Genomic DNA, 22,093 nt, shown 5'->3' with positions numbered 1-22,093 from the left:
TGGTAAAAACTCTCAAAAACTAGGAATGGAGGGGAACTTCCTTAACTTTATAAAGAATATCTATTAAAAAACCTACTCAACATTATACTTAATGTTGAGAAACGAGATACTTTCCTAATTGATTGGGAACATGACAAAAATGTACTCTCTCACCACACCTATTCAACCTCATACTTGAAGTCATAACTAATGGAATAAGACAAGAAAAGGGGGGAAAGATAAACAGGTTGAGAAGGAAGTTATAAAACAGTCTTTGTTTGCAGATGACATGACTGTCTATGTAGAAAATCTCAAAGAATCAACAACAAAAAAATACCTGAAACTAAGTGGTCATAGCAAGGTTGCGAGATACAAGGTTAATATATAAAAGTCAATTGACTCTTTAGGAACTAGCAATAAGCAAGGGGAATTTGAAATTAAAAACATAATACTATGTACGTTAGCACCAAAATTGAAATAGAGATCAAAGAAAATCTAAGTGAATGGAGAGACAGTCCATGCATATGGGTAGGAATACACAGTATGTCAAGAAGTCAGTTCTTTCCAACTTGATCTATAGATTTAATGCAATCCTAACCGAAGAATAGAGAGCCCAGAAGTAAATCCACACAAATATAGTCAAGTCATCTTAGACAAAGTAGCAAAAGGCAACTTAATGGATAAATAATAGTCTTTTCACCAAATGGTGCTTAAACAACTGGATACTCAAATGCAAAAAATGAACCTATACACTTTTCACAAAAAGTAACTCAAAATGAATTATAAACTTAGATATACAGAACTCATAGGAGATAAAATAGAAAATCTAAGTGACTGGTTTTGGTGATGACTTTTCAGATAAAGCACCAAAAGCATGGTCCATGAAAGAAAAAATTGATATATTGGACTTCATTAAAATTAAAAAAACTTTGTGCAGTGGACACTGTTCAGAGAATGAAGTAAGGCAAAAATTGAGAGGAAAATCTTTGCAAAATACATATCTGATAAAGGACTGGCATCCAAATATGTAAAGAACTCTTAAAACTCAATAAGAAAACAAACAGCTCAATTTTTTTAATGGACAAAAGATCTGAACAGTTATGTCACCAAAGAAGATACACAAATGGCCAATAATTATATGAAGAGGTGTTCAACATCGTATATCAAAAAGGAATTGCAAGTTAAAACAACAAGAGGGGCGCCTGGGTGACTCAAGTCGTTAAGCGTCTGCCTTCGGCTCAGGTCATGATCCCAGGGTGCTGGGATCGAGCCCCGCATCGGGCTCCCTGCTCCACGGGAAGCCTGCTTCTCCCTCTCCCACTCCCACTGCTTGTGTTCCCTCTCTCGCTGTCTCTCTCTCTGTCAAATAAATAAATAAAATCTTTAAAAACAACAACAGGATACCACTATACATCGCTATTCATCTATTAGAGTGGCCAAAATCCAAAACACTGAAAACGCGAAATGCTACTGAGTATGTGGAGCAACAGGAACTTGGTGGTGGGAATACAAAATAATACAGTGAGTTTGGAAGACAATTTAGCAGGGTTTTTTTTGCGTTTTGTTTTTGTCTGGTTTGTATTTTTTATAAAGCCTAAACATACTCTTACCATATGATCCAGCAATCATGCTCCTTGGTATTAACTCAAATGAGCTGAAAATTTAACATTCACACAAAAATCTGCACATTGTTTATAGCAGCTTTACTTATGATTGCCAAAACTTGGAAACAAACAAGATGTCTTTCAGTAAGTGAAGGGATAAATGGACTGTGGTACATCCAGACCGTAGAATATTATTCAGTGATGAAAAAGTAATGAGCTATTAAGCCACAAAAAGACATGGAGGAGACTTAACTGCATATTGCAAAATGAAAGAAGCCAATCTGAAACAGCTACATAGTGCGTGATTCCAACTATGTGACATTCTTGGAAAGGCAAAACTATGGAGAAAATAATACCAGTTGTTTCTAGGGATCAGAAGGTGGGAGGAAAGAATGACTAGATGAAGCACAGGGACAATGAAACTATGATACTGTAATGGTATATATATGTCATTATACATTCGTCAAAACCCATAGACCATACAACACAAAGTGTGAACCCTTCTGTAAATTTGGACTTTAGATAATCATAATCTATCAATATTGGCTCATCAGTTCTGACAAATGCACTATACAAGGTGTTGACAATGGAGGAAACGGGGCAGAGGGGAGAGGGGTATCTGGGAACTCTGTATGTTCTGCTCATTTTTCTATAAACCTAAAACTGCCCTAAAAAAGAAAGTCTATTATTTTACATATGTATACATATTTTTTTTACGTAAACTACACCCAGCGTGGGGCTTGAACTCACGACCCCAAGATCAAGAGTCTCATGGTCTACGGACTGAGCCAGCCAGCCGCCCTAATCTATTATTTAAAAACAAATAAAGAAAAAATAGAGAAGAGGCTATTTAATAAAAAGCCAAGTCCATGAGGAGGGAGTCGTAGTGAAGGAAGTGGTGTTTACACGTGTATATGTTAATCAAAACTCATTTAACCATACACTTAAGATCTATACATTTAACTGCATGTAAATTTTATCTCAATAAAAAATCAACTCTATATTATTATCTGTGCTTAATTTGGCTGTAGTCAACTAAATATATGATGCAACACTGAAAAATTTAAAGGAAGCAGGACTCAGCTATAAATAAGTGTTCTTGACCTTGAAGAGATGCTGCAGTGTTCTTGAGTGTCACGAATAGGTGGAGAATGGCTCTCTCAAATGTATTTCCTTGTGTAGCTAGTCTTCTTTCAGGTTAGTGAATATGTTGAGGGGAAAATTTTAGCTCCAGCTCTCATTCCTCTGTGGCTTTTTTCTGATGCCTCATTATATCTTTTCTTTTGGATTTAGTCAGAAGGGAATTGCCACCTCAGGTTTGAGCCCACACATGGCAGAAGACTTGGTAGAGAAGCATTGGTGTGAACTTGAACTCTTGAAGGAAGTGAGGGGTCTGCTTAGGCAGAGAAATTGGTATTCACAGCAGCAGCAGTGGCCATGATTTACTGGTGAATGCTAGTGAACAAGAAAGAGGCAGAGCTGACCTGACTCAACAAGGGAAGGGTTGTATTCAGGATCCATGAGAGATAAGTACTTAAACATAAGAATGAGAAATGGATTCGTTTCAGTGGCTGTGATGGTTAATTTTATATTGGCCAGGCTATGGCGCCCAGTTGTTTGGTCAAACATGTTTAGAGTTTGTTTGTTCAATGACACTAGCAGTTAAATTAGTAGAGTTTTGAGTCAAACAGTTACTCTCTGTAATAATGTGGGCCTCGCCCAATCAGATGAGGGTCTTAAGAGAAAATGGCTGAGATTCCCCAAAGAGGAAGAAATTCTACCTCCAGGCTGCCTTTGCATCAAGACTGCAATATCGGGGTGCCTGGGTGGCTCATTCAGTTGAATGTCTGACTCTTGATTTTGGCTCAGCTTGTAATTGCACTGTTGTGGGATCGAGCCCTGCATTGGACTCTGCGCTCAGCATGGAGTCTGCCTGAGATTCTCTCTCTCCCTCTGGCTTTGCCCCTCCCTCCACTCGTGTTCTCTCTCTCTCTCAAAATTAATAAAATCTTAAAAAAAACAAAACTGCAACATCAACTCTTGTTGGGCGCCATCCTGCTGGCCTGGCCCTGCGGATTTTGGACCTGTCAGCCTCCACAATTGCATGAGCCAATTCTTTAAAACCAATCTCTCTGTATATTCATATAGACGGTTGGTTCTGTTTCTCTGGAGAACCCAGACTAATACAATGTCTAATAGTCTGCTGCCAGCTCTGAATTCCTCTTGCCTTCTTCTGCCCTCAACCCGAATCCACTTCTAGCTAATTCTCAATTTGTGGAAAAATAGAAAATTTACATTGAGATACTGTTTATGTGAAGTTGATAGGGCATTATATATCTTTTTAACAATGATAATGCCTTCGGGCTAAAAGGTTGGTGGATTGTACCATACGTAGGCATCTCATTATCCATACATCAGTATGTGTTTTCACTTAATTTGAGTTTTGGTTGGAGTCTCTTTCTGGATGTCAGTGTCTGCCTGCTGCAGATAGGGGGCGCTGACACAGATAGGGGGCGCAGATTTAGAGCTGCAGATAGGGGGCGCAGGCTAAGTCTTTGTGGCCTTGTAATAAATAGATCTTCTCAGTCCCTGGGTAGTACATTAAGAACCCAGGTCCGCTAGCTCCAGACATAGTCCACTGCTCTCAACCAGACATATCATGTGGTGATTCCCCCAAAACCCAAATACATACAAGCCTGCTTGCTGCTTGCAGGCACAGACTTCCCTACTGTCTCTTACACGGGCCTACTTTATACAACTGGGCTTCTCCCCTGGTTCCTTGTTTGCACTCTAGTATAATCTGGTAGTTCTGGAACCATGCCACAAACCAAGACCAATTTGGCTGGGCTCTGATCCCCTGTCTAGTTTATGTTGGCTCCTATACCCCTGGGTATCTGACACCGCTCACCCCACTCTAAGTCTCGTTCAACCTGGATAAACTTCTCTCGAACTTTGATTTCTGGTTCTGCTTGACTGTGTCTGTTACCACCCCTCAGTGACCATCAATGCCGTGTCCTTACTGGATAAGACCTCCCGGTGGATCCAACTTGAACTGGACCCAAGTTTTTCTTGCTTCAGTGGACACTGTGACAAGCATTTAGGGACCCACTATTGTTCCTGGGTTAGTGTATTGTGAATCTAGTCTCATTGGCTACAGTTTTTTCCCTGGTTCCTGCCGGTTAGCCTTTGGGGGCCCAACACACTTTACGTTTTGGCCTGTAAGGGTTATAATAGAGTAGTCCAATCATACCACGTGGAAGACAGGCAAATAAGGATATCTTAAGTAGAAAAGGAATATGATGAAAGTGGTATTTTGGGATAATTAATCTCTTAGTGTTATGCAGGACAGATTGGAAGCAAGGGAGACTGGCTAGCATGTTAATCTATTAATTCGGAGATATGATGTTTAAGATTAGGCCTAGAGTAGTGAATATAAGAAGAAGTACAGAATCTTAACACTTTATGCCAATAAAATGCTATTTGCCTAAAGATGTTCACTGCAGAATAATTTAAAACAGCAAAAACTTGCAATGACCTAAATATCCAATAGCAGGGGAATGATTTAAGTAAATTTTGGTTGTAGCACACTTCATGAAATGCTATATAGCTAACTAAATAAACTGTTAAGAAGGCTGTTAATCAAAATGTAAAAGTGCCTATGTTGTAATAGGAAAAAAAAGCAGGATACTGGAAATGCAAACTGGTGCAGCCACTGTGAGAAACAGTATGGAGGTTCCTCAAAAAATTAATAGAATTACCATATGGTCCAGTAATTCCACTAGTAAGTATTTACCCAAAGAATACCAAAACACTAATTTGAAAAGATATTTGTACCCCTGTGTTTATTGCAGTATTATTTACAATAGTCAAATTACAGAAGCTGCCCAAGTGTCCACTGATAGATGAACCGATAAACATGTGGTATATATATATGCAATGGAATATTACTCGGCCATAAAAAAGAATGAGATCTTGCCATTTGCAACGACATGGATGGATCTAGAGGATGTAATGCTAAGTGAAATAAGTCAGAGGAAGACAGATACCATATCATTTTAATCATATGTGGAATTTAAGAAACAAAACAAACAGACAAACCAAAAAACAGACTCTTAAATGTAGTAGAGCAAACTGATGGTTACCAGAGGGGAGGTGTCGGGGGGATGAAGGAAATAGGTGAAGGAAATTAAAGAGTACCCTTATCTTAATGAGTAATGTACAGAAGTGTTGAATCACTATATTGTATACCTGAAACTAATAGAACACTGTATGTTAATTATACTGGAGTTAAAATTTTTAAAAGAGTACAAACTATGCACACAATTATTACAAAGTCTGTAAATATGCATAGAAAATATATACATAAGTTCTATGAAATGGTAACAATGATGGTGGTAGAGTTGGAATTATGTATGCTTTCATTTCTCTGTTTTCCAAATTTCTATAACATGGTTATACTAGTTTTAAAGATTCTATAATTTCAGCTTCCTGTTGAGACTAATTCTTTCTCTCATTTAAAGGATTATTTTAACAAATCTATTGGTGTTCTCGTGTCTCCTAGGTCCTGGAAGGAGCCTTGAGTGAGTATAAGCCTAGCCATTTTGAGAAAGTCATTTCATTATCAAAAGCAGGTTGGGCCATTGATGAAAAATAAAAATAAAGAAGCAACAACAACAAAAATATCTTTTTCCAGACACTCCAAGGTAGACCTACTTACTGAAAATCTCTGCATTTATATTGATTATATTGATTTCTAGCATAGCTGGGCTCTGGTGCTCTTCTGGACGAACAGGTGGCCACAATTTGCTCACTTTCTCTTCCTCTTTGGCCGTGATGGGAATTAGTGTTGAAATCAGTAAGCCTTAATGATTGTCTCACTGACATGGGGTTCAGCTGTGCTTTTTTGTCCTCCAATACTGTTCATTTTTACGTTGAGGCAGTGGTTGGTAAGATCATAGACTTTGAACTAAGGCAAATATGGGTTCAGATTCTAGGTCTTCTGCTCATAGCTGTATGACTGTGGGCAAGTTATGTAATCATGCCAGGTCTTTGTTTGCTCAGGGGTGATATTACTTACCTTTAGGGATTGGAAGGTAGTTGAAGCAAGGCAAAGGAAGAGCTCTCCATAGAGCCATCACTCAGTTTTACCAAGTTGCTGCTGAGGGAGAAGGGCTCTGGCCCCTGAGTGGATCCTGTAACTTCCACTCCCCCCTTTCAGGGGAGGTCAGGGCAGGGCTGTGCTTAAAGACCTTATGTCTTTTGACTCAATGGATTCTGAAATATCATCTGCATTAATGACTCTCCTGGGACATTTGGAAATCACTATGATCTAGTGCCCAGATACTCTTAGGCAGCTACAGAATTTATTGAGGATAATAATTTCCAGAGGAGGCTGGGAAGGTGGCACTCTTTGTACACCTTAATGGTGGCAAAGATGAACAGATAAGTGAGTAATCCAGAAATAACCTCTGAATTTATATATAATAGCTCTCTGAACTCCCCTCCTCTGAATGCTCCCTTTTGTGGTATTTATTGCTTTACCACCACCTCTTCCTTCTATGATCCTGAACCTCTATGAGCCCAGCTCCTGGTCAAATCTATGTAGGAGCTCAGGCTGCTCAAAACACCTATAGGACACCCTGTAGCATGACAAGAGACATTATAATACAAGGCCATAGTCAATAAATACCAAATAGCGAGGGAAATGAGTCGGACGGGAGATGTCCCAGCTGTCCTTCTACCACTGTCCTCATCTGTCCTTGTCAGAGAGTCTGGGCCCTTTGTAATGACAAAGTCCGTAATTCTGGGTATCTCCCATATTCAGTACCTCTGTTCATACGTTTCTACCTCAAATTTTAGCACCTGTTCTCTATTACACACCCCAAAGACTCACCCCAGCAATCTTATATGAAGCCCCAAACAAGTGATTGGTGAGGTTGATGTAGCCACAGCCTCTAAGAATAGTTCTAACTCTGGCCCAATGGGTGGGGCCCAGACTGAAAGATGGTTAAAGGATACTCATATACAACCCAGAGGGCGACTCCATTTCTTAGTCAAGAATACCCAGATGGGTAACTCTAGGTCTATCCTGTCTGATAGGAGGGACATTTTGGAAGAGATTAACCTGTCTGTATCCTTAAACTGGCCAGCTACTCCTAGCACATGAGTCCAATTCTCAATGTAGATGAATTCCTGCTCTGATACGTTGTGCACAGCTTAGAATGCCAAATATTTATTTCAGGATTGCACTCTGCTTTGGGTAGATATTTCTAATGCCTTTGGCTCTTGATTCCTTGCCCCACCTCCTGTTTGTGGGCATATACTTGTCCCTGTGATCTCATGCTTAATGTTGTCCTTGGGCATGGACTTTTAATTTCTCTTTACAATGACTTTGATTTACCCTTAGGATTACCTCTGCTTCTACCTCTTTGAATCAACATTTATGCCTGGTTGAACCCTTCCCTCATAACACCTGACATTACCTTCTCATGGCAGGTATTTTCACCCTAGCCCTGTTAATAGGAACCACATATAAGAAACTAACATATCAGTCTACCATCTACTATAAGGACTATAAATCTCTAGCAATTTTCACCTCTTTTACCCCACAAAACCCCAGTCTAGTAACACTCAGGGGAAAGGTTTATGGAGAACAGAGTCAGAAACCATCCAGGTATGAACACTTGAAGACTGACAGGGTACTGGGGCGCCTGGGTGGCTCAGTCATTAAGCGTTTGCCTTTGGCTCAGGTCATGATCCCAGGGTCCTGGGATCGAGCCCCGCATTGGGCTCCCTGCTCAGCAGAGAGCCTGCTTCTCCCCCTCCCACTCCCCCTGCTTGTGTTCCCTCTCTTGCTGTCTCTCTCTCTCTCTGTCAAATAAATAAAATCTTTAAAAAAAAATACAGGGTACAGCAAAAAGAGGTGTGGCACGCAATTAGGAAGCTGTAAATAATACATTCATCTAACTATCTTGCTCATGGACTCTGATCTCTGCACTTTGTTACCTATGTTTCTTCTCTGTCTATCTGTTCCTGACTCTAACCTGTTTCCTCTTGGCTGGATCCATTAACTTCTTGGCTGTTCTTCTTGATTTACCTCTTCCACGTTTCATTTTGACAATAGCCCTTATTCTCTGTCCCTTACCTGTCCTCCATCCTGTCTCTCCAGTGTGGAATGATCAGGTCCTCCTCCACCAACTGCTACTCTTTTCCTTGTTTCAGGATCTAGTTCTAATTGAACACCTCACCAGAACTGACCAGAGCACCCCACTCCTGAGCACCCCAGCTCCATCCCATTGGCAATAGATCCTTTGAATAGGACTAATACCCCCTATGGGGAATTTAGAAGAAAAGTGGTTAAGTTATAGGAGGAGGGGATGAGGCAAAGAGGTAGTAGGAAGTGGGAAAGGGTGAAACCAGGAAGAGCCATGGAGGGAGAGGAAGAATTGTAAGGTTATTCAGGTAACACTTGGGGGATAAAACATTTGAAAGAATGAAGACAAATGGTAAATGGAATTCTCTGAGAACAAAAGTAAAGTATGTGGAGGTGAGAGCTGAACATAGGAAAAGAAAATGGGTGTAATATTCAGAGGGGAGGTGTGTGGCAGGAGTGAGCACCGGGAAGGTGAGATACAGGGCCATTCCAAGATGAAATGATAAGGGTGGGCAACTAAAACATTAAGCAGATGGCTCCCATTAAAGGGCACAGTCATAGTTCTTATCTTGAAGAAAGGGATATTCTAAAGTTTATTTATTTTAGTAATTTCTACACCCAATGTGGGGCTCAAACTCACAACCCTGAGATCAAAAGTCACATGCTCTTCTGACTGAACTAGGCAGGTGCCCCAAGAAAGAGATATTCTAAAAGATGGCTTAAGTAAGTACAAAAATAACTATACAGCAAGGCAGACTGTTAACGACAACGAGAAAAGTACAAATAAAAGGTAAGGGGGTATAGAGGAAAGGATGCCATGGCAGTCAACACTTAGTGCTGTGCCTTGTATGGAATATATACTCAACAACACCATTTCAGGAGAAAAGCTGACATTGGAAGGGGTACACACGTGCTTTTGAAATTGCGTAGCTGATGTTTAATTTTCTACTAGTGTTTCTCAACAATGGATGCACATAAGAATCCCCTGGGAAACTTTTAGAATGACTGATATCCAGACTCCACATTCAGAGATTCTGAGTTAATGGATCTGGAGTAAGGCCTGGGCATTAGTATTTTTTTAAAGCTCCCAGATGATTCTAATGGTCAGCCAGGATGAGAAACCTCTGGTCTATGTGTATATTTTTTTTTCTTTTGAAAGATTAAGGGGCTTAGAATCAAAGGGTAGAGACACAAATTTGGGAAAGAGGAGGCACAGATTCTAGATTTAGCACTAATGCCCATTAATACATCTTGGGTAATTTCCTGTCAGGAGCGCCTGAGAGGCTCAGTTAGTTGAGTGTCTGACTCTTGATTTTGGCTCAGGTCATGATCTCAGGGTCATGAGATTGAGAACCCAGCATTGGGCTCAGGTGCTGCTCAGTACGGAGTCTGCTTGTCCCTCTCCCTCCCCCTCTGCCCCCACCTCGGACTTGCTCATACATACCCTCTAGCTCTCTAAAATAAATAAATAAATGTTTAAAAAAAATGTTTTTCATCAATACAATTAAAAAGTGGTATATAAACTCAGGGTAATATATTGTTTCTGTCCCTTGTCTTTCTCAGGAGTTTGGAGAATTAAACTTGGGGATTTTTCAGTAGGAAGTTACTATGTAAATACATTTAAATACTATAATCAAAGGAAAATCATGTTTGGTTTTTTTGTTTGTTTGTTTGTTTGTTTTTTACTTTTTAAAAATTGAGGTTGGGGCACCTGGGTGGCTCAGTTGGTTAAGCATCTGCCTTCGGTTCAGGTCATGATCCCAGGCTCCTGGGATCGAGTCCCACGTCAGGCTCCCTGCTCAGTGGGGAGTCTGCTTCTCCCTCTGCCCCTAACCCATGCTCGTGCTCTCTCTCTCTCTCACTTTGCCTCTCTCTCAAGTAAATAAATCTTTTGAAAAATGAGGTATAATTAGTTTCAGGTGTATCATGTTATTTTTGGTAACAAAAGTCTATTATGATTAAGAGTCCATTTATCATATTAATTTGTGCATTTTGACATCCATCATCTCATTTGTTTCTCTCAAAGTCTTTGCCGGTTAAGTATTATCTTTATTTTGCAAATGACTGACCTACAGTCACACCTCCTTATGTGACACAGCCACTCTCTATTTTTCTTTCTTCAGTCTTAGGTATCTTTCTAAATCTTTGTTGACATGGTATATTTTACAATGAGTCAGTAGCATTGGTTTTAATGTGAAGAGTAAAAACTGTAGCCCTATTCAACCAATTGCCTAACTGACAGGATGATGGAATGGAAATAAAATATATTGTGGATAATTAAGTCAGGAGAAATTGGCATTTGCCATTGGCTGTTGCTAAGCAGATTAAAAAGACAAAAAACAGTAACAAACTACAATAAACTATTCAGGTTTTAGCATCATAACTGCTAAATAAATGTTGAAAGAATGAATAAGTGAATGGGTGAATTTTAAAATATTTATGGAAATGACCATAACGATACATAAAATCATCGAATACTTACATATGCCATGCACTATGTTTAGCCCTTTACATGAATTATCTCTCCCTCTCTCTCTCTTTTTTTAAGATTTTAAGTAATATCTACACCCAGTGTGGGACTTGAACCCACAAGTCCAAGATCCAGAGTTGCATGCTCCACTGACTGAGCCAGCCAGGTGCCCCTGTGTTATCTCTTTTTAATCAACACTAATTCTTTTAGGTTGTTATTATTATTATTCCTCATTTGACAGATGAAGAAACTGAAGTCCAGAAAGATTAATTATAGTGCTCACGCTCTGCCCCTTAGCTAAGGTCCCCAACGTCCTTAGCTACTGAATTTCATATTGCAATTGCCTGACCCTACTGTTCCGTGAGCAAGCCAGGCCCAAGCGCATCTATTTGTCTTTTCTGTTTGTGGTGCCACCTGCTGGAGATGGGACCTGCCCTTGTTACATTTCCCAACCACTATCTCTTCCAGCCATTTCTAGTAGTGACTTCCTGTTCCTGTCCGCACTGCTTGCCGGGGTACCTCTTCAGCCTTGAGTGGGGACAGGAATACGTGGCCACAGGGCTGATAATTTCATACATAACATGGAGACTCTGGCCCAGGGCATGGATTCCAGTCCTCTGGATTCTGCCTTTTGGCTCTCATCTCTTTGGTCTTACCCTTGTCAGCCACAACAAAAACCTGTGCATCCTCTGTCCAGACATTCTGCAGTTTATTGATTCTGTGGAAGCCATCAATTCTAAGGTGCACCATTAAGAGAAATTTACTATTAAGAAAAATAAACACACCCAAATATTATTTTATTTTTATTTATTTATTTTTTTAGAGCAGGGGTGGGGGGGTGTGCAGAGGGAGAGGGAGAGAGAGAATCTTAAGCAGCTTGCCACATTCAGGGCACAGCTGGATGCAGGGCTCGATCTCACGACCCTGAGATCATGACCTGAGACCAAATCAAAATTCGGACACTTAAGTGACCAAGCCACCCAGGCGCCCCATAAACACACCCAGTTATAATGACATGATGTCACCAATTGAGAGGTGCATCCCTGTTTCAGAGAAGTTAAAATGTGTAAAAAAAAAAAAAGCATCTTAAAATTGATGAAATATAGTACATAAATGTGTTCTGAATGATTTTTCTGACACTTAGAGGCTGTTCATAACCAGCTTTTCTCATGACCACTGCTATTGCCAACTTGCAATGTTTGTCCCTTGTTTTAGATGCTGTGAACTGTAGCAGCTTTTGTCACAAATAGGGCTTTCTTCGAAAAATTGGTGAAGTGTGTATATTTTGGCATGTGGTGGTTCATACAGGAGAAGAGAATGGTAGAGCGCACTAAGGAATGGATACAATCAGTATGTGGGATATACCAGGTGATAGGGAGTTCAGGGAGGTTCTAGAAGTATCTCTTTTACCACTTCATGATGTGTAATATTTCCATCCCCCCCAAAAAAGTTCCTTCCTGCCCCTTTGTAGTCAGTTGTCAGTCCAAACCCTAGCTCCTGGCAGTCACTAATCTGCTATAACTATAGTTTTAACTTTTTAAGAATTCCTGTGCATGGAGGGGCACCTGGGTGGCTCAGTTGGTTAAGCATCTGACTCTTGTTCTCAGCTCAGGTCTTGATATCAGGATGACTTGATCTCAGGGTCGTGACTTCAAGCCCCACATTGGTGTCCATGCTGGGCGTGGAGGCTACTTAAAAAAAAAAAAATCCACGTGCATGGAATCATGCAGTGTATGGTATTTTGTGTCCGAGATATTTCACTTAGCATAATGTTTTGAAACTTTTTCATGTCATTGCATGTCTCAGCTGTTAATTCCCTTTTATTGCAGAATAGGACTCCTTTGAATGGATTGTACCGCAATTTATTTATCCATTTATCAGTTGGTGTACATTTGGGTCGTGCCCCAACCCACCAGGGGCACAATTCAGTCTTTAACCATTTAATATGATATTAGCTATAGGTTTTTTGTAAATGCTCTTTTTCCGAGTTTGCTGTCTTCTGCTGTGGGTGTTGGATTTTGTAAAATGCTTTTTTCCTCTGTCACTTAATATAGTCACATGCTTTTTCTTCTTTAGCCTATTGATATGGTGGATGACATGGATTGATTTCTGGATGTTGAACCACACCCTTGCATACCACTTCATTAAGGTATGTAATTCTTTTTATACACGGTTGGATTGAATTTGCTAATGTTTTGTTAAGGAATTTTGCGTCTTAGGTTTATGAGACATGTTGGTTTGTTGTTTACTTTTTCTGTACTGTCCTTGGTTTTGGTATCAGGGGAATGCTGGCCTCATAAAATGAGTTGGGAAGTGTCACCTCCTTTTCCATTCTCTGAAAGAAACTGTCCAAAATTTGTGTTAATGCTTCTTTAAATATTTGGTAGCTTCTCCCGTGAATCTATCAGGGCCTGAAGATTTCTGTTTATATCCCACAGATTTTTATACCCTGTGCTCTGTTTTTCATTCAGTTCAACATACTTTCTAATTTCCCTTGTGATTTCTTCTTTGATTCTATGGGTTATTTATAAGGGTGTTTAATTTCCAGTATTGGGGGATTTTTCTAGATGTCTTTCTGTTATTGATTACTAGTTTAGTTTGTTATCAGAAAACATACAGTACATGGTTTTAATATTTTTAAATTTATTGAGACTTGTTTAATGTCCCAGAATATGATCTGTTTTAGTGCGTATTCCAAATGGACTTTAAAAGAACATGTATGTAGGGGCACCTGGCTGGCTCACTTGGTAGAGCATGTGACTCTTGATCTTGGGGTTGTGAGTTCAACCTCCATGTTGTGTGTAGAGCTCACTTTAAAAAAATAAATAGGGGTACCTGGGTGGCTCAGTCGTTAAGCATCTGCCTTTGGCTCAAGTCATGATCCCAGGGTCCTGGGATCGAGCCCCATATTGGGCTCCCTTCTCTTCGGGAAGCCTGCTTCTCTCTCTCCCACTCTCCCTGCTTGTGTTCACTCTCTCGCTGTGTCTCTCTCTGTCAAATAAATAAATAAAATCTTAAAAAAAATAATAAAAATAAAAAATAAATAAAAGAGCACATATGCATTCTGAAGTTCAGGGTAGATTGTTCTATAAATTTTAACTAGCTCATGTTAGTTTTGATAGTGTCCAAGCCTACTGTATTCTTACTGATTTTCTGTCCATTTATTCTATCAATTCCTGGTAGTAATGTATGGAAATCTCTACCTCTAATTTTGGACTTGTTTACTTCTTTCAATTCTAACAGTTTTTGCTTCATGTATTTTGATGCTATGTCATTAAATACATACACATTTAGGATTGCCTGTCCTCTTGTTATGTCAACATCTTTATCATTATAAAATCTCTCTTGCTCCTTAATAATATTCCTTATTCCAAAGTTTACTTTGTCTGATATTAGCCACTCCCAATTCTTTTTATTAATGGCAACATGCATATATCCTTTCCCATCCTTTTATCTTTAACTTATTTGTGCTTTTATATTTAAATTAGGATTCTTGTGGATATCATATAGTTGGGTCTTGTTTTTTGTTTTAAGTCCACCTGATAATCTCTGCTTTTCAGTTATACTGTTTAGGCAATTTATATTTAATGCAATTATTGATTTAAATAGTTTGTTACCTTTCTTTTATTTTTTAAATTTTATTTATTTTTTAAAGATTTTATTTATTTATTTGACAGAGAGAGACACAGCAAAAGAGGGAACACAAGCAGGGGGAGTGGTAGATGGAGAAGCAGGCTTCCTGCTGAGCAGGGCGCACAATGAGGGGCTTGATCCCAGGACCTTGGGATCATGACCTGAGCCGAAGGCAGGTGCTTAACAACTGAGCCACCCAGGCAGCCGTTTGTTACCTTTCTTTTAAAGAGATTAAACAATTAGGAAAAATCTTTTATATTTTATCCACATATTTAGCATTTCCATACTACTTTTTAGTCCTTTTGCAACATTTTTATTCCATATGAAGAACCTCAACATCTTTTTTTCATTTTTTATTTATTTATATATTCAGTTTTTTTAAAGTTTTTATTTATTTATTCATAAGAGACACACAGAGAGAGAGGCAGAGGGAGAAGCAGGCTCCTCGCTGAGCAGGGATCCTGATACGGGACTCGATCCCAGGACCCTGGGATCATGACCTGAGCCAAAGGCCGACGCTTAACCATCTGAGCCACCCAGGCGCCCAACATTTCTTTTTCTTTAAAAGATTTATTTGTTGTAGAGAGGGTGGAAGGGGTGGAGGGGGAGGGAGAGGGACAAACAGACTTGGCCCTGAGCACTGAGCCCCATGTGGGGCTCTATCGCAGGACCCTGAGATCATGACCTGAGCCGAAACCAAGAGTCGGATGCTCAACCAACTGCGCCACTCAGGTGCCCCAAGAAATGCCCAACATTTCTTGTAGCACAGACTTGCTGATGAATCCTCTCAACATTTTTTGTCTAAAAAATTTTTTTTAGTTCATTTCCATTTTTAATGGATATTTTTGCTGAGTGTAGAATTCTAGGTTGGCAGTTTTTTCTTTCAGTACTTTAAAAATGTCACTCCTTTGTCTTCTAGCTTGTGTCATTTCTTTTTTTAAAGATTTTATTTATTTGAGAGAGAGAGAGAGGGAGAGCACAAACAGGGGGGAGGGGTAGAGGGAGAGGGAGAAGCAGACTACCCACTGGACAGGGAGCCTGATGTGGGGCTCAATCCCAGGACCCTGGGATCATGACCTGAGCTGAAGGCAGATGCTTAACAGACTGAGCCACATAGGCACCCCTAGTTTGTGTCATTTCTAATAGGAACTCTAGTCATTCTTTCCTTTGTTCCTCTTTACAAAATGACTTTTGGGGGGCAGCTTTAAACATATTCCTTTATCACTGTGTCTCACAAATTTGATTATGGTGTGCTTTGGTGTAGTTTTCTGTTGGGTTCATGAGCTTTTCGGATCTGTGTGTTTTCTAGTTTTCATCATATTTGGAAAAATTTTGGCCATTGCTTCTTGAAATATCAACCCCCCTGTGTGTCCCCCCCCCCCCCCGTGCAACCTCTGACTTCCTGGGGCTCCAATTACAGACACCTTAGATTGCTTGATATTGTCCCATTGGTCACTCATGCTATATATATATTTTTTTTCATTTCATTTCAGGTATTGTGTTTTTCATCTCTAGAAGTTCTATTTGGTCTTGTTTTCTTCCCTTTCCCTCTTCATTATGTTTATGTTTTCCTTTGCATTCCTGAGTATCTGGAGCATATTTATAGTAGCTGGTTTAGAAGCTTTCCTAGTTCATCATCTCTGTCATTTCTAGGTTTATTTATATTGATTGACTTCTCTCCTGGTTATGGATTATATTTTCTGCATGTCTGGTAATTCTGTTTGGATCTCAGGACACTGGATTTTTATGTTTTGGGGTGTGGGATTTTGTTGTATTCCTTCAAAAATAATTGGCCTTTTATCTGACAGGCAGTTAGGTTAGTTGGAATCAGTTTGATCCTTTTGAGGCTTGCTTTTCTGCTTTGTTAGGGTGAATCAAAGCAGTCTTCAGACTAGGATAATTTAGCACCACTACTTGGGTGATTCCCTTCTGAAGACTTCATCTTATGTCTGAAAAATGCCCATCCCTACATGAGCTCTGGGCATTGTATGTCCCACTGCTTTATGTTGGTTCTTTACTCAGTCTTGGGAATTTCATCCAAATATATGCAGATCAGAGGGCGCTAGGGTGGCTCAGTTGGTTAAGTGTCTGCTTTCAGCTCAGGTCATGATCCCAGGGTCCTGGGATCGAGTCCTGCATCGGGCTCCCTGCTCAGTGGGAAGCCTGCTTCTTCCTCTCCCTCTACCTGCTACTCCACTGGCTTGTGCTCTCTCTGTGTCAAATAAATAAATAAAAATTCTTTAAAAAACAAAAAACAATAAACAAATATATGCAGATCAGGATTCAGCCAATTTTTTTGAAGGGTCTCGTCTGCAGATTTCTCTAGAGCTGCCCCTGGACACCTTTTTCCTCTCTAGTACTCTGCCCCCAAAAGTAGCTTCCTCAATCTGCCAGCACTTTTTCCTCAACTCAGTGAGACAACTGGGTGATATTTTGATTTCCTATATCTGCGTTGTATCCTGGAAACTGCCTCCATGTGGTAATTTTGGGCTAAGGCTCACCTCATTTGTTTTCCTTCTCTTAGGAATCGTAGCCCTTTGTTGTGTGTTGTCCAATGTCTGAAAAATAGTTAAGTTTCATATACCTTGCCTGTTTTTCTAGTTGTTTGTGGTGGGACAGCAGTTCCTATAGCAGTTAGTCCTTCAGGCCAAAAGCAACTGTCCACTATACTTTTCCACCACTTTTGTGACTATTATTGGAAATGTATGCTTCTCTATGATCTTCAAGGTCATTATCTCCTGTTACGAAAACCCTGCTCCATATTATAAGTGAAACAGGAACTTATATATTACCTTTCAAAAGTTGACATTTGCGCCGAATGTACAAAAGCAATAGCAAGTTTGCTGATGCATTGGCAGGAACCAAAGCAGTATCACTGAATTGCACAGGGAGTCCTATTCATCATCCACCTGCAATCACACACACAAAAGCCAGTTTCACTCAAGAAATGTTCTTTTTTTTTTAAAGATTTTATTTATTTATTTGACAGAGAGAGACACAGCAAGAGAGGGAACCCAAGCAGGGGCAGAGGGAGAGGGAGAGCAGGCTTCCCACCAAGCAGGGAACCCAGTGCAGGGCTTGATCCCAGGACCCTGGAATCATGACCTGAGCCGAAGGCAGACACTTAACGATTGAGCCACCCAGGCGCCCCACTCAAGAAATGTTCTTAAATAAAGTAAAAATTAATTTTACCCACTCTTGACACATGAGTAGGCATCTTTTTAATACTCTGTGTGATGGAACGGGAAGTACACATAAGCAGTTCTGCTGCATACTGAAGTATGATGGTTGGCTTCAGGAAAAGCGCTGTGTAATTGTTTGAATTGCAAGCTGAACTAACCCTTTTCTTCATGGGGCACTACTTTTACTTAAAAGAACAACCAGTGGACAAACACAGTTATTCAGATTTGGGTATTTGGCGGATGTTTTCTTGCAAATAAACGAAGTGAGCCTGTCTCTTAGAGAAAACAACTGACAATATTTGTTGCTGGTGATAAAATATGAGCTTTCAGTGAAAATTAGCATTTTACAATTATAAATTATGTCTGCCACCATGAGCTTAATAGCTTCCCAATAATTAAAAGACTTTTCTGATGAGATTCAGGGGGTGATATTAACGGATGTGATTTTATTTTATTTTATTAAAGATTTTATTTATTTATTTGACAGAGACACAGCAAGAGAGGGAACACAAGCTGGGGCTGTGAGCCAGAAAGTTTGAATTATCTGTTATTTATTTATTTTATTTTTTTATATTGTTTATTTATTTGACAGAGAGAGAGCAAGAGGAGGGACACAGGCAGGGGGAGTCGGAGAGGGAGAAGCAGGCTCCCTGCCAAGCAGGGAACCTGATGCAGGACTCGAACCCAGGACCCTGAGTTGAAGGCAGACGCTTAACTGACTGAGCCACCAAGGCGCCCGTGAATAATCTGTTCTTTTAAAGATTGCATGCAGTGAAAACTTCGGGATCTGGTGCTTTTTAAATGGGGGGTGTATAATCACCTTTTCTTTCCGCTGTAATTGCTTATTTCAGTTTTATACTTTTAGTTGAACAATTCTCATAAGTTTTTGTTAGGAAATCATATATTTTACGTTTTTTATTCTATTGCCATTGTGTTGCAGGTAGTATTTCTCACATTTCCTTTAATGCTTTTTGTACTCTAGGTTATTTCTCCTTTCTTATTCCTAATCTTGAATTTTTTTTCTCCTGAACCCACTCTTTATTTCATTCAGTGCCCACATCCCACTAATAAAACAGTACAAAAGCTTTGGGATGAAGGGAATACAAGGCGAGAACACAGCAGACAAGCACTGTCCAGGAAGATAGAAAGGGCCTGATGGGTGTGTGGGCTGTCCCTCTCGTTTGATCGCTGCGAAAGTTCCAGACAAAGAGACACCAGTGGAGATTGCCAGCTGGTCTCTCAGCCTAGGCTTCACAGGGCTGTTGTTTGTAGATCCACCAGGATCCAAGCCTTTCTTCTCAAATTTTAACACCCTTAACTTCAGTTGTGCATGTGTTACCAGATTTGGATCAGCCTTTGCCGTAACTGGCTAACCCTATTCACAGAAATGGCTGATGTGAAAGCTAGAATGCCAATTTAATAGTTTCCTAACAAATGAACCTGAACACCTGTGTCTGCTGATCAATGTATTGCTTTCTTTTGCATGCAAGTGTTTCTGGTCTCCTAGATACTGCTCCTGGAGATGCATCTGTAAGGGAATGAGGAAGGAGGCAGGGTTTGGCAGAGAGCCTTGCAACTCATACCTCCTGTGACCCCATGGAGAGCTCTGCAGTGAGAATGACCCTTTGAGATGCTCAAAGTTGAGGCAATGAGCTGGGCTTTGGAATCCCCACATCACTCGGTCATTGGTCATGGACACCGCCTGGGAGAGCCTGTAACCATGGAGGACACAGGTCCGTGCAGCCTGGGGCTTCACCCAGTGAGGGATGTGCGCCTCCTACTCCCAGCTGATGGGGGATGGGTGCCTGGGTCCTAAAGAGAGGTCCTAGGCAGAACAACACCACAGCATTCACTACAAACACATTGGTTGTAAGATACATCCTGAATTCCGAAACATTAACTATGAAGAAAGTGCACCTTAAAATAAGGGTGGAAATATGTTGTAAAGATTCAGTAGTGTTTTTTGGTATAGAGATGCAAGCTGGACTCCAGGAAGAATCCAAGTAGAGAATTGGAAATCTAGAGGGTCTCAGGGATTATTCTCCGTTGTCTGTCATTTATGATTTTTTTTTGAAAATCTATTTTTCTCTTCCTTCTTGATATTCCAACTTTCTTCACTGAAGAGTTTAACGGAGCCCACATAGGAGGTGGATGATGGCCAGCACTGTGCTGGTGAATATATAAACTGGCTCTCTGGTGGAAAAGAAGTGTGCATATATATTCATGTAATTACTTACTGATATCCTTACTGATATAAAGGATATGAAGGACACAACATTAGGTAATAATGAATAATAATAATTATTAGGTAATAATGAATACAATTTTTTTTTGCTGTGAGTTCCATATAGCCAGTTGATTCTCACAGAATGCTTTAATTGATTTTTGCAGAACTCTTGTATCCCCAGCTAACCTGTGGTTATAAAGGATGAATGAGTCTAGCTCTGACATGAATGCTAGTTAATATTTTTGCCTAAATTAATGAATAAGGCAAAAGTGAAACAACAAAGGTACACGTTAGAACTTCATTTGTTTGTCATGTGAGATGACTTCTTTATTGAATCAGATAATAGTTCTTGAATCCTGGAAGAATATCTCCTTCAGTCTTTTTCCTCTTTACTTACTAGGCAACAGCTGCAGACACAACACTTTTAAATTTCACTTGTTATCAGTTGTTTTTGACAGGTGAGAGATTTTGCTCCTCAGGGGATGTTTGGCAATGTCCAGAGACATTTTTGCTTGTCATAACTATAGATGGAGGGTGTTACTGGCATCTAATAGATAAATAGATGCCAAACATCTCTCTCCCCAAAAAGAATTATCTGCTCCAAAGTTGAGAAACCCTGATTTGTATTAGTAACATTTTCTCCATAACTCTTTAAAGTTTAGACAATCAACAAAATCATAAATCAAGTCCAGATTTGTAGCGGTTGCCAATTTCGGTGGTGTAAATATTCCCACTGTGGCTGATTGAATCTACCAATATGACATTTCACAAGTGTGGAGTTGTTGAAAAATGTGCGGTAGCACGTCACGTGGAGTTTCCACCACAAAGAGGCAATAGTTATAACTAACTGCAAGAGTATAAATTATAGTAAAATGTCGTAATATGATTGTATGTAATAGGTTCTGTGTATTTATTACCTGTGTTTATAAAGTACTTGTGTAAATAAACATTTAACTTTTAATAATGGTGTGCTTAACAGCTGACTCATAAAATTCTTAAAGATTTAGCAGTTTGCTCTTGCAGGTCAATAAAGACTGGTCTGGCTCCAGCTTGCTACTGAAATGGCTATCCACCACTTGAATTCACATTTATATTTCCTGCATCTTAAAAAGATCGACCTGGGGTGTCTGGGTGGCTCAGTCGTTGGGCATCTGCCTTCGGTTCGGGTCATGATCCCGGGGTCCTGGGATCGAGCCCCACATAGGGCTCCTTGCTCAGCAGGAAGCCTGCTTCTCCCTCTCCTGCTCCCCCTGCTTGTGTTCCCTCTTTCGCTGTGTCTGTCTCTGTCAAATAAATAAATAAAATCTTAAAAAAAAAAAAAGGAAGATCGACCCAATTCCAACGCCAGTTTTCTAGGGAATGGTCGGTCTCTGGTTGGCCCAGATTGGGTCAGGTACCTGTCCATGGTATAGCCACACAAAGCAGGTATGTGCATGTGGCTGAATCCAAAGGCAGCCTATCCCCTCCCATTAGGAAATTTCTGGAAGCATCACCGTGCGTGGGAGGGCACCCTTGGAGGAGTCCATGACTGTTACAGATACACAGGCACTTGCTTCCTCCTCCACTCCTGTTTATCAAGACTCCATGCAGACTGAGTTTCTGACTCATCCACTTTTTCCTCCCCAGAGAGATTTCAAAATAATGTATTAGATCAGTGGTTCTCAAAGTGTGCTCCCTGGATCAACAGCAGCTGCTTCATTTGGGAGCTTGTTCAAAAAGCAAATTATTGGGCACGACTCCAGACCTCCTGACTGAGCTGTTCTGGGGATGGGGACCAGTAGTCTGGGTTTCAAAAGGTCCTCCAGGTTATTCTAAGGCAAACTGAAGAATGAGGGCCACTGTACT

At 40.2% G+C, this 22,093-nt stretch overlaps 1 protein-coding gene across 1 annotated transcript in view; it reads left to right on the top strand.

Moving 5' to 3' along the window:
• Nucleotides 1-22,093, top strand: part of PRPF18 (pre-mRNA processing factor 18) — an 80,532-nt gene that overhangs the window by 7,069 nt on the left and 51,370 nt on the right. Inside the window, exon 4 of the mRNA XM_088025804.1 lies at nt 13,283-13,355. Within this exon, the coding sequence (XP_087881930.1) occupies nt 13,299-13,355 (57 nt within the window). The 5' untranslated portion in view covers nt 13,283-13,298. The remainder of the gene's footprint in view (nt 1-13,282; nt 13,356-22,093) is intronic.

Source organism: Eumetopias jubatus, unplaced genomic scaffold (genome assembly GCF_037043125.1).
Source record: "Eumetopias jubatus isolate StellerSeaLion01/CBP00866 unplaced genomic scaffold, mEumJub1_p1.0 scaffold_8, whole genome shotgun sequence".
In the NCBI taxonomy this organism is placed as follows: domain Eukaryota; kingdom Metazoa; phylum Chordata; class Mammalia; order Carnivora; family Otariidae; genus Eumetopias; species Eumetopias jubatus.
The sequence above is the reverse complement of the archived record's forward strand: the minus strand, read 5'-3'. Positions and strand labels throughout refer to the sequence as shown.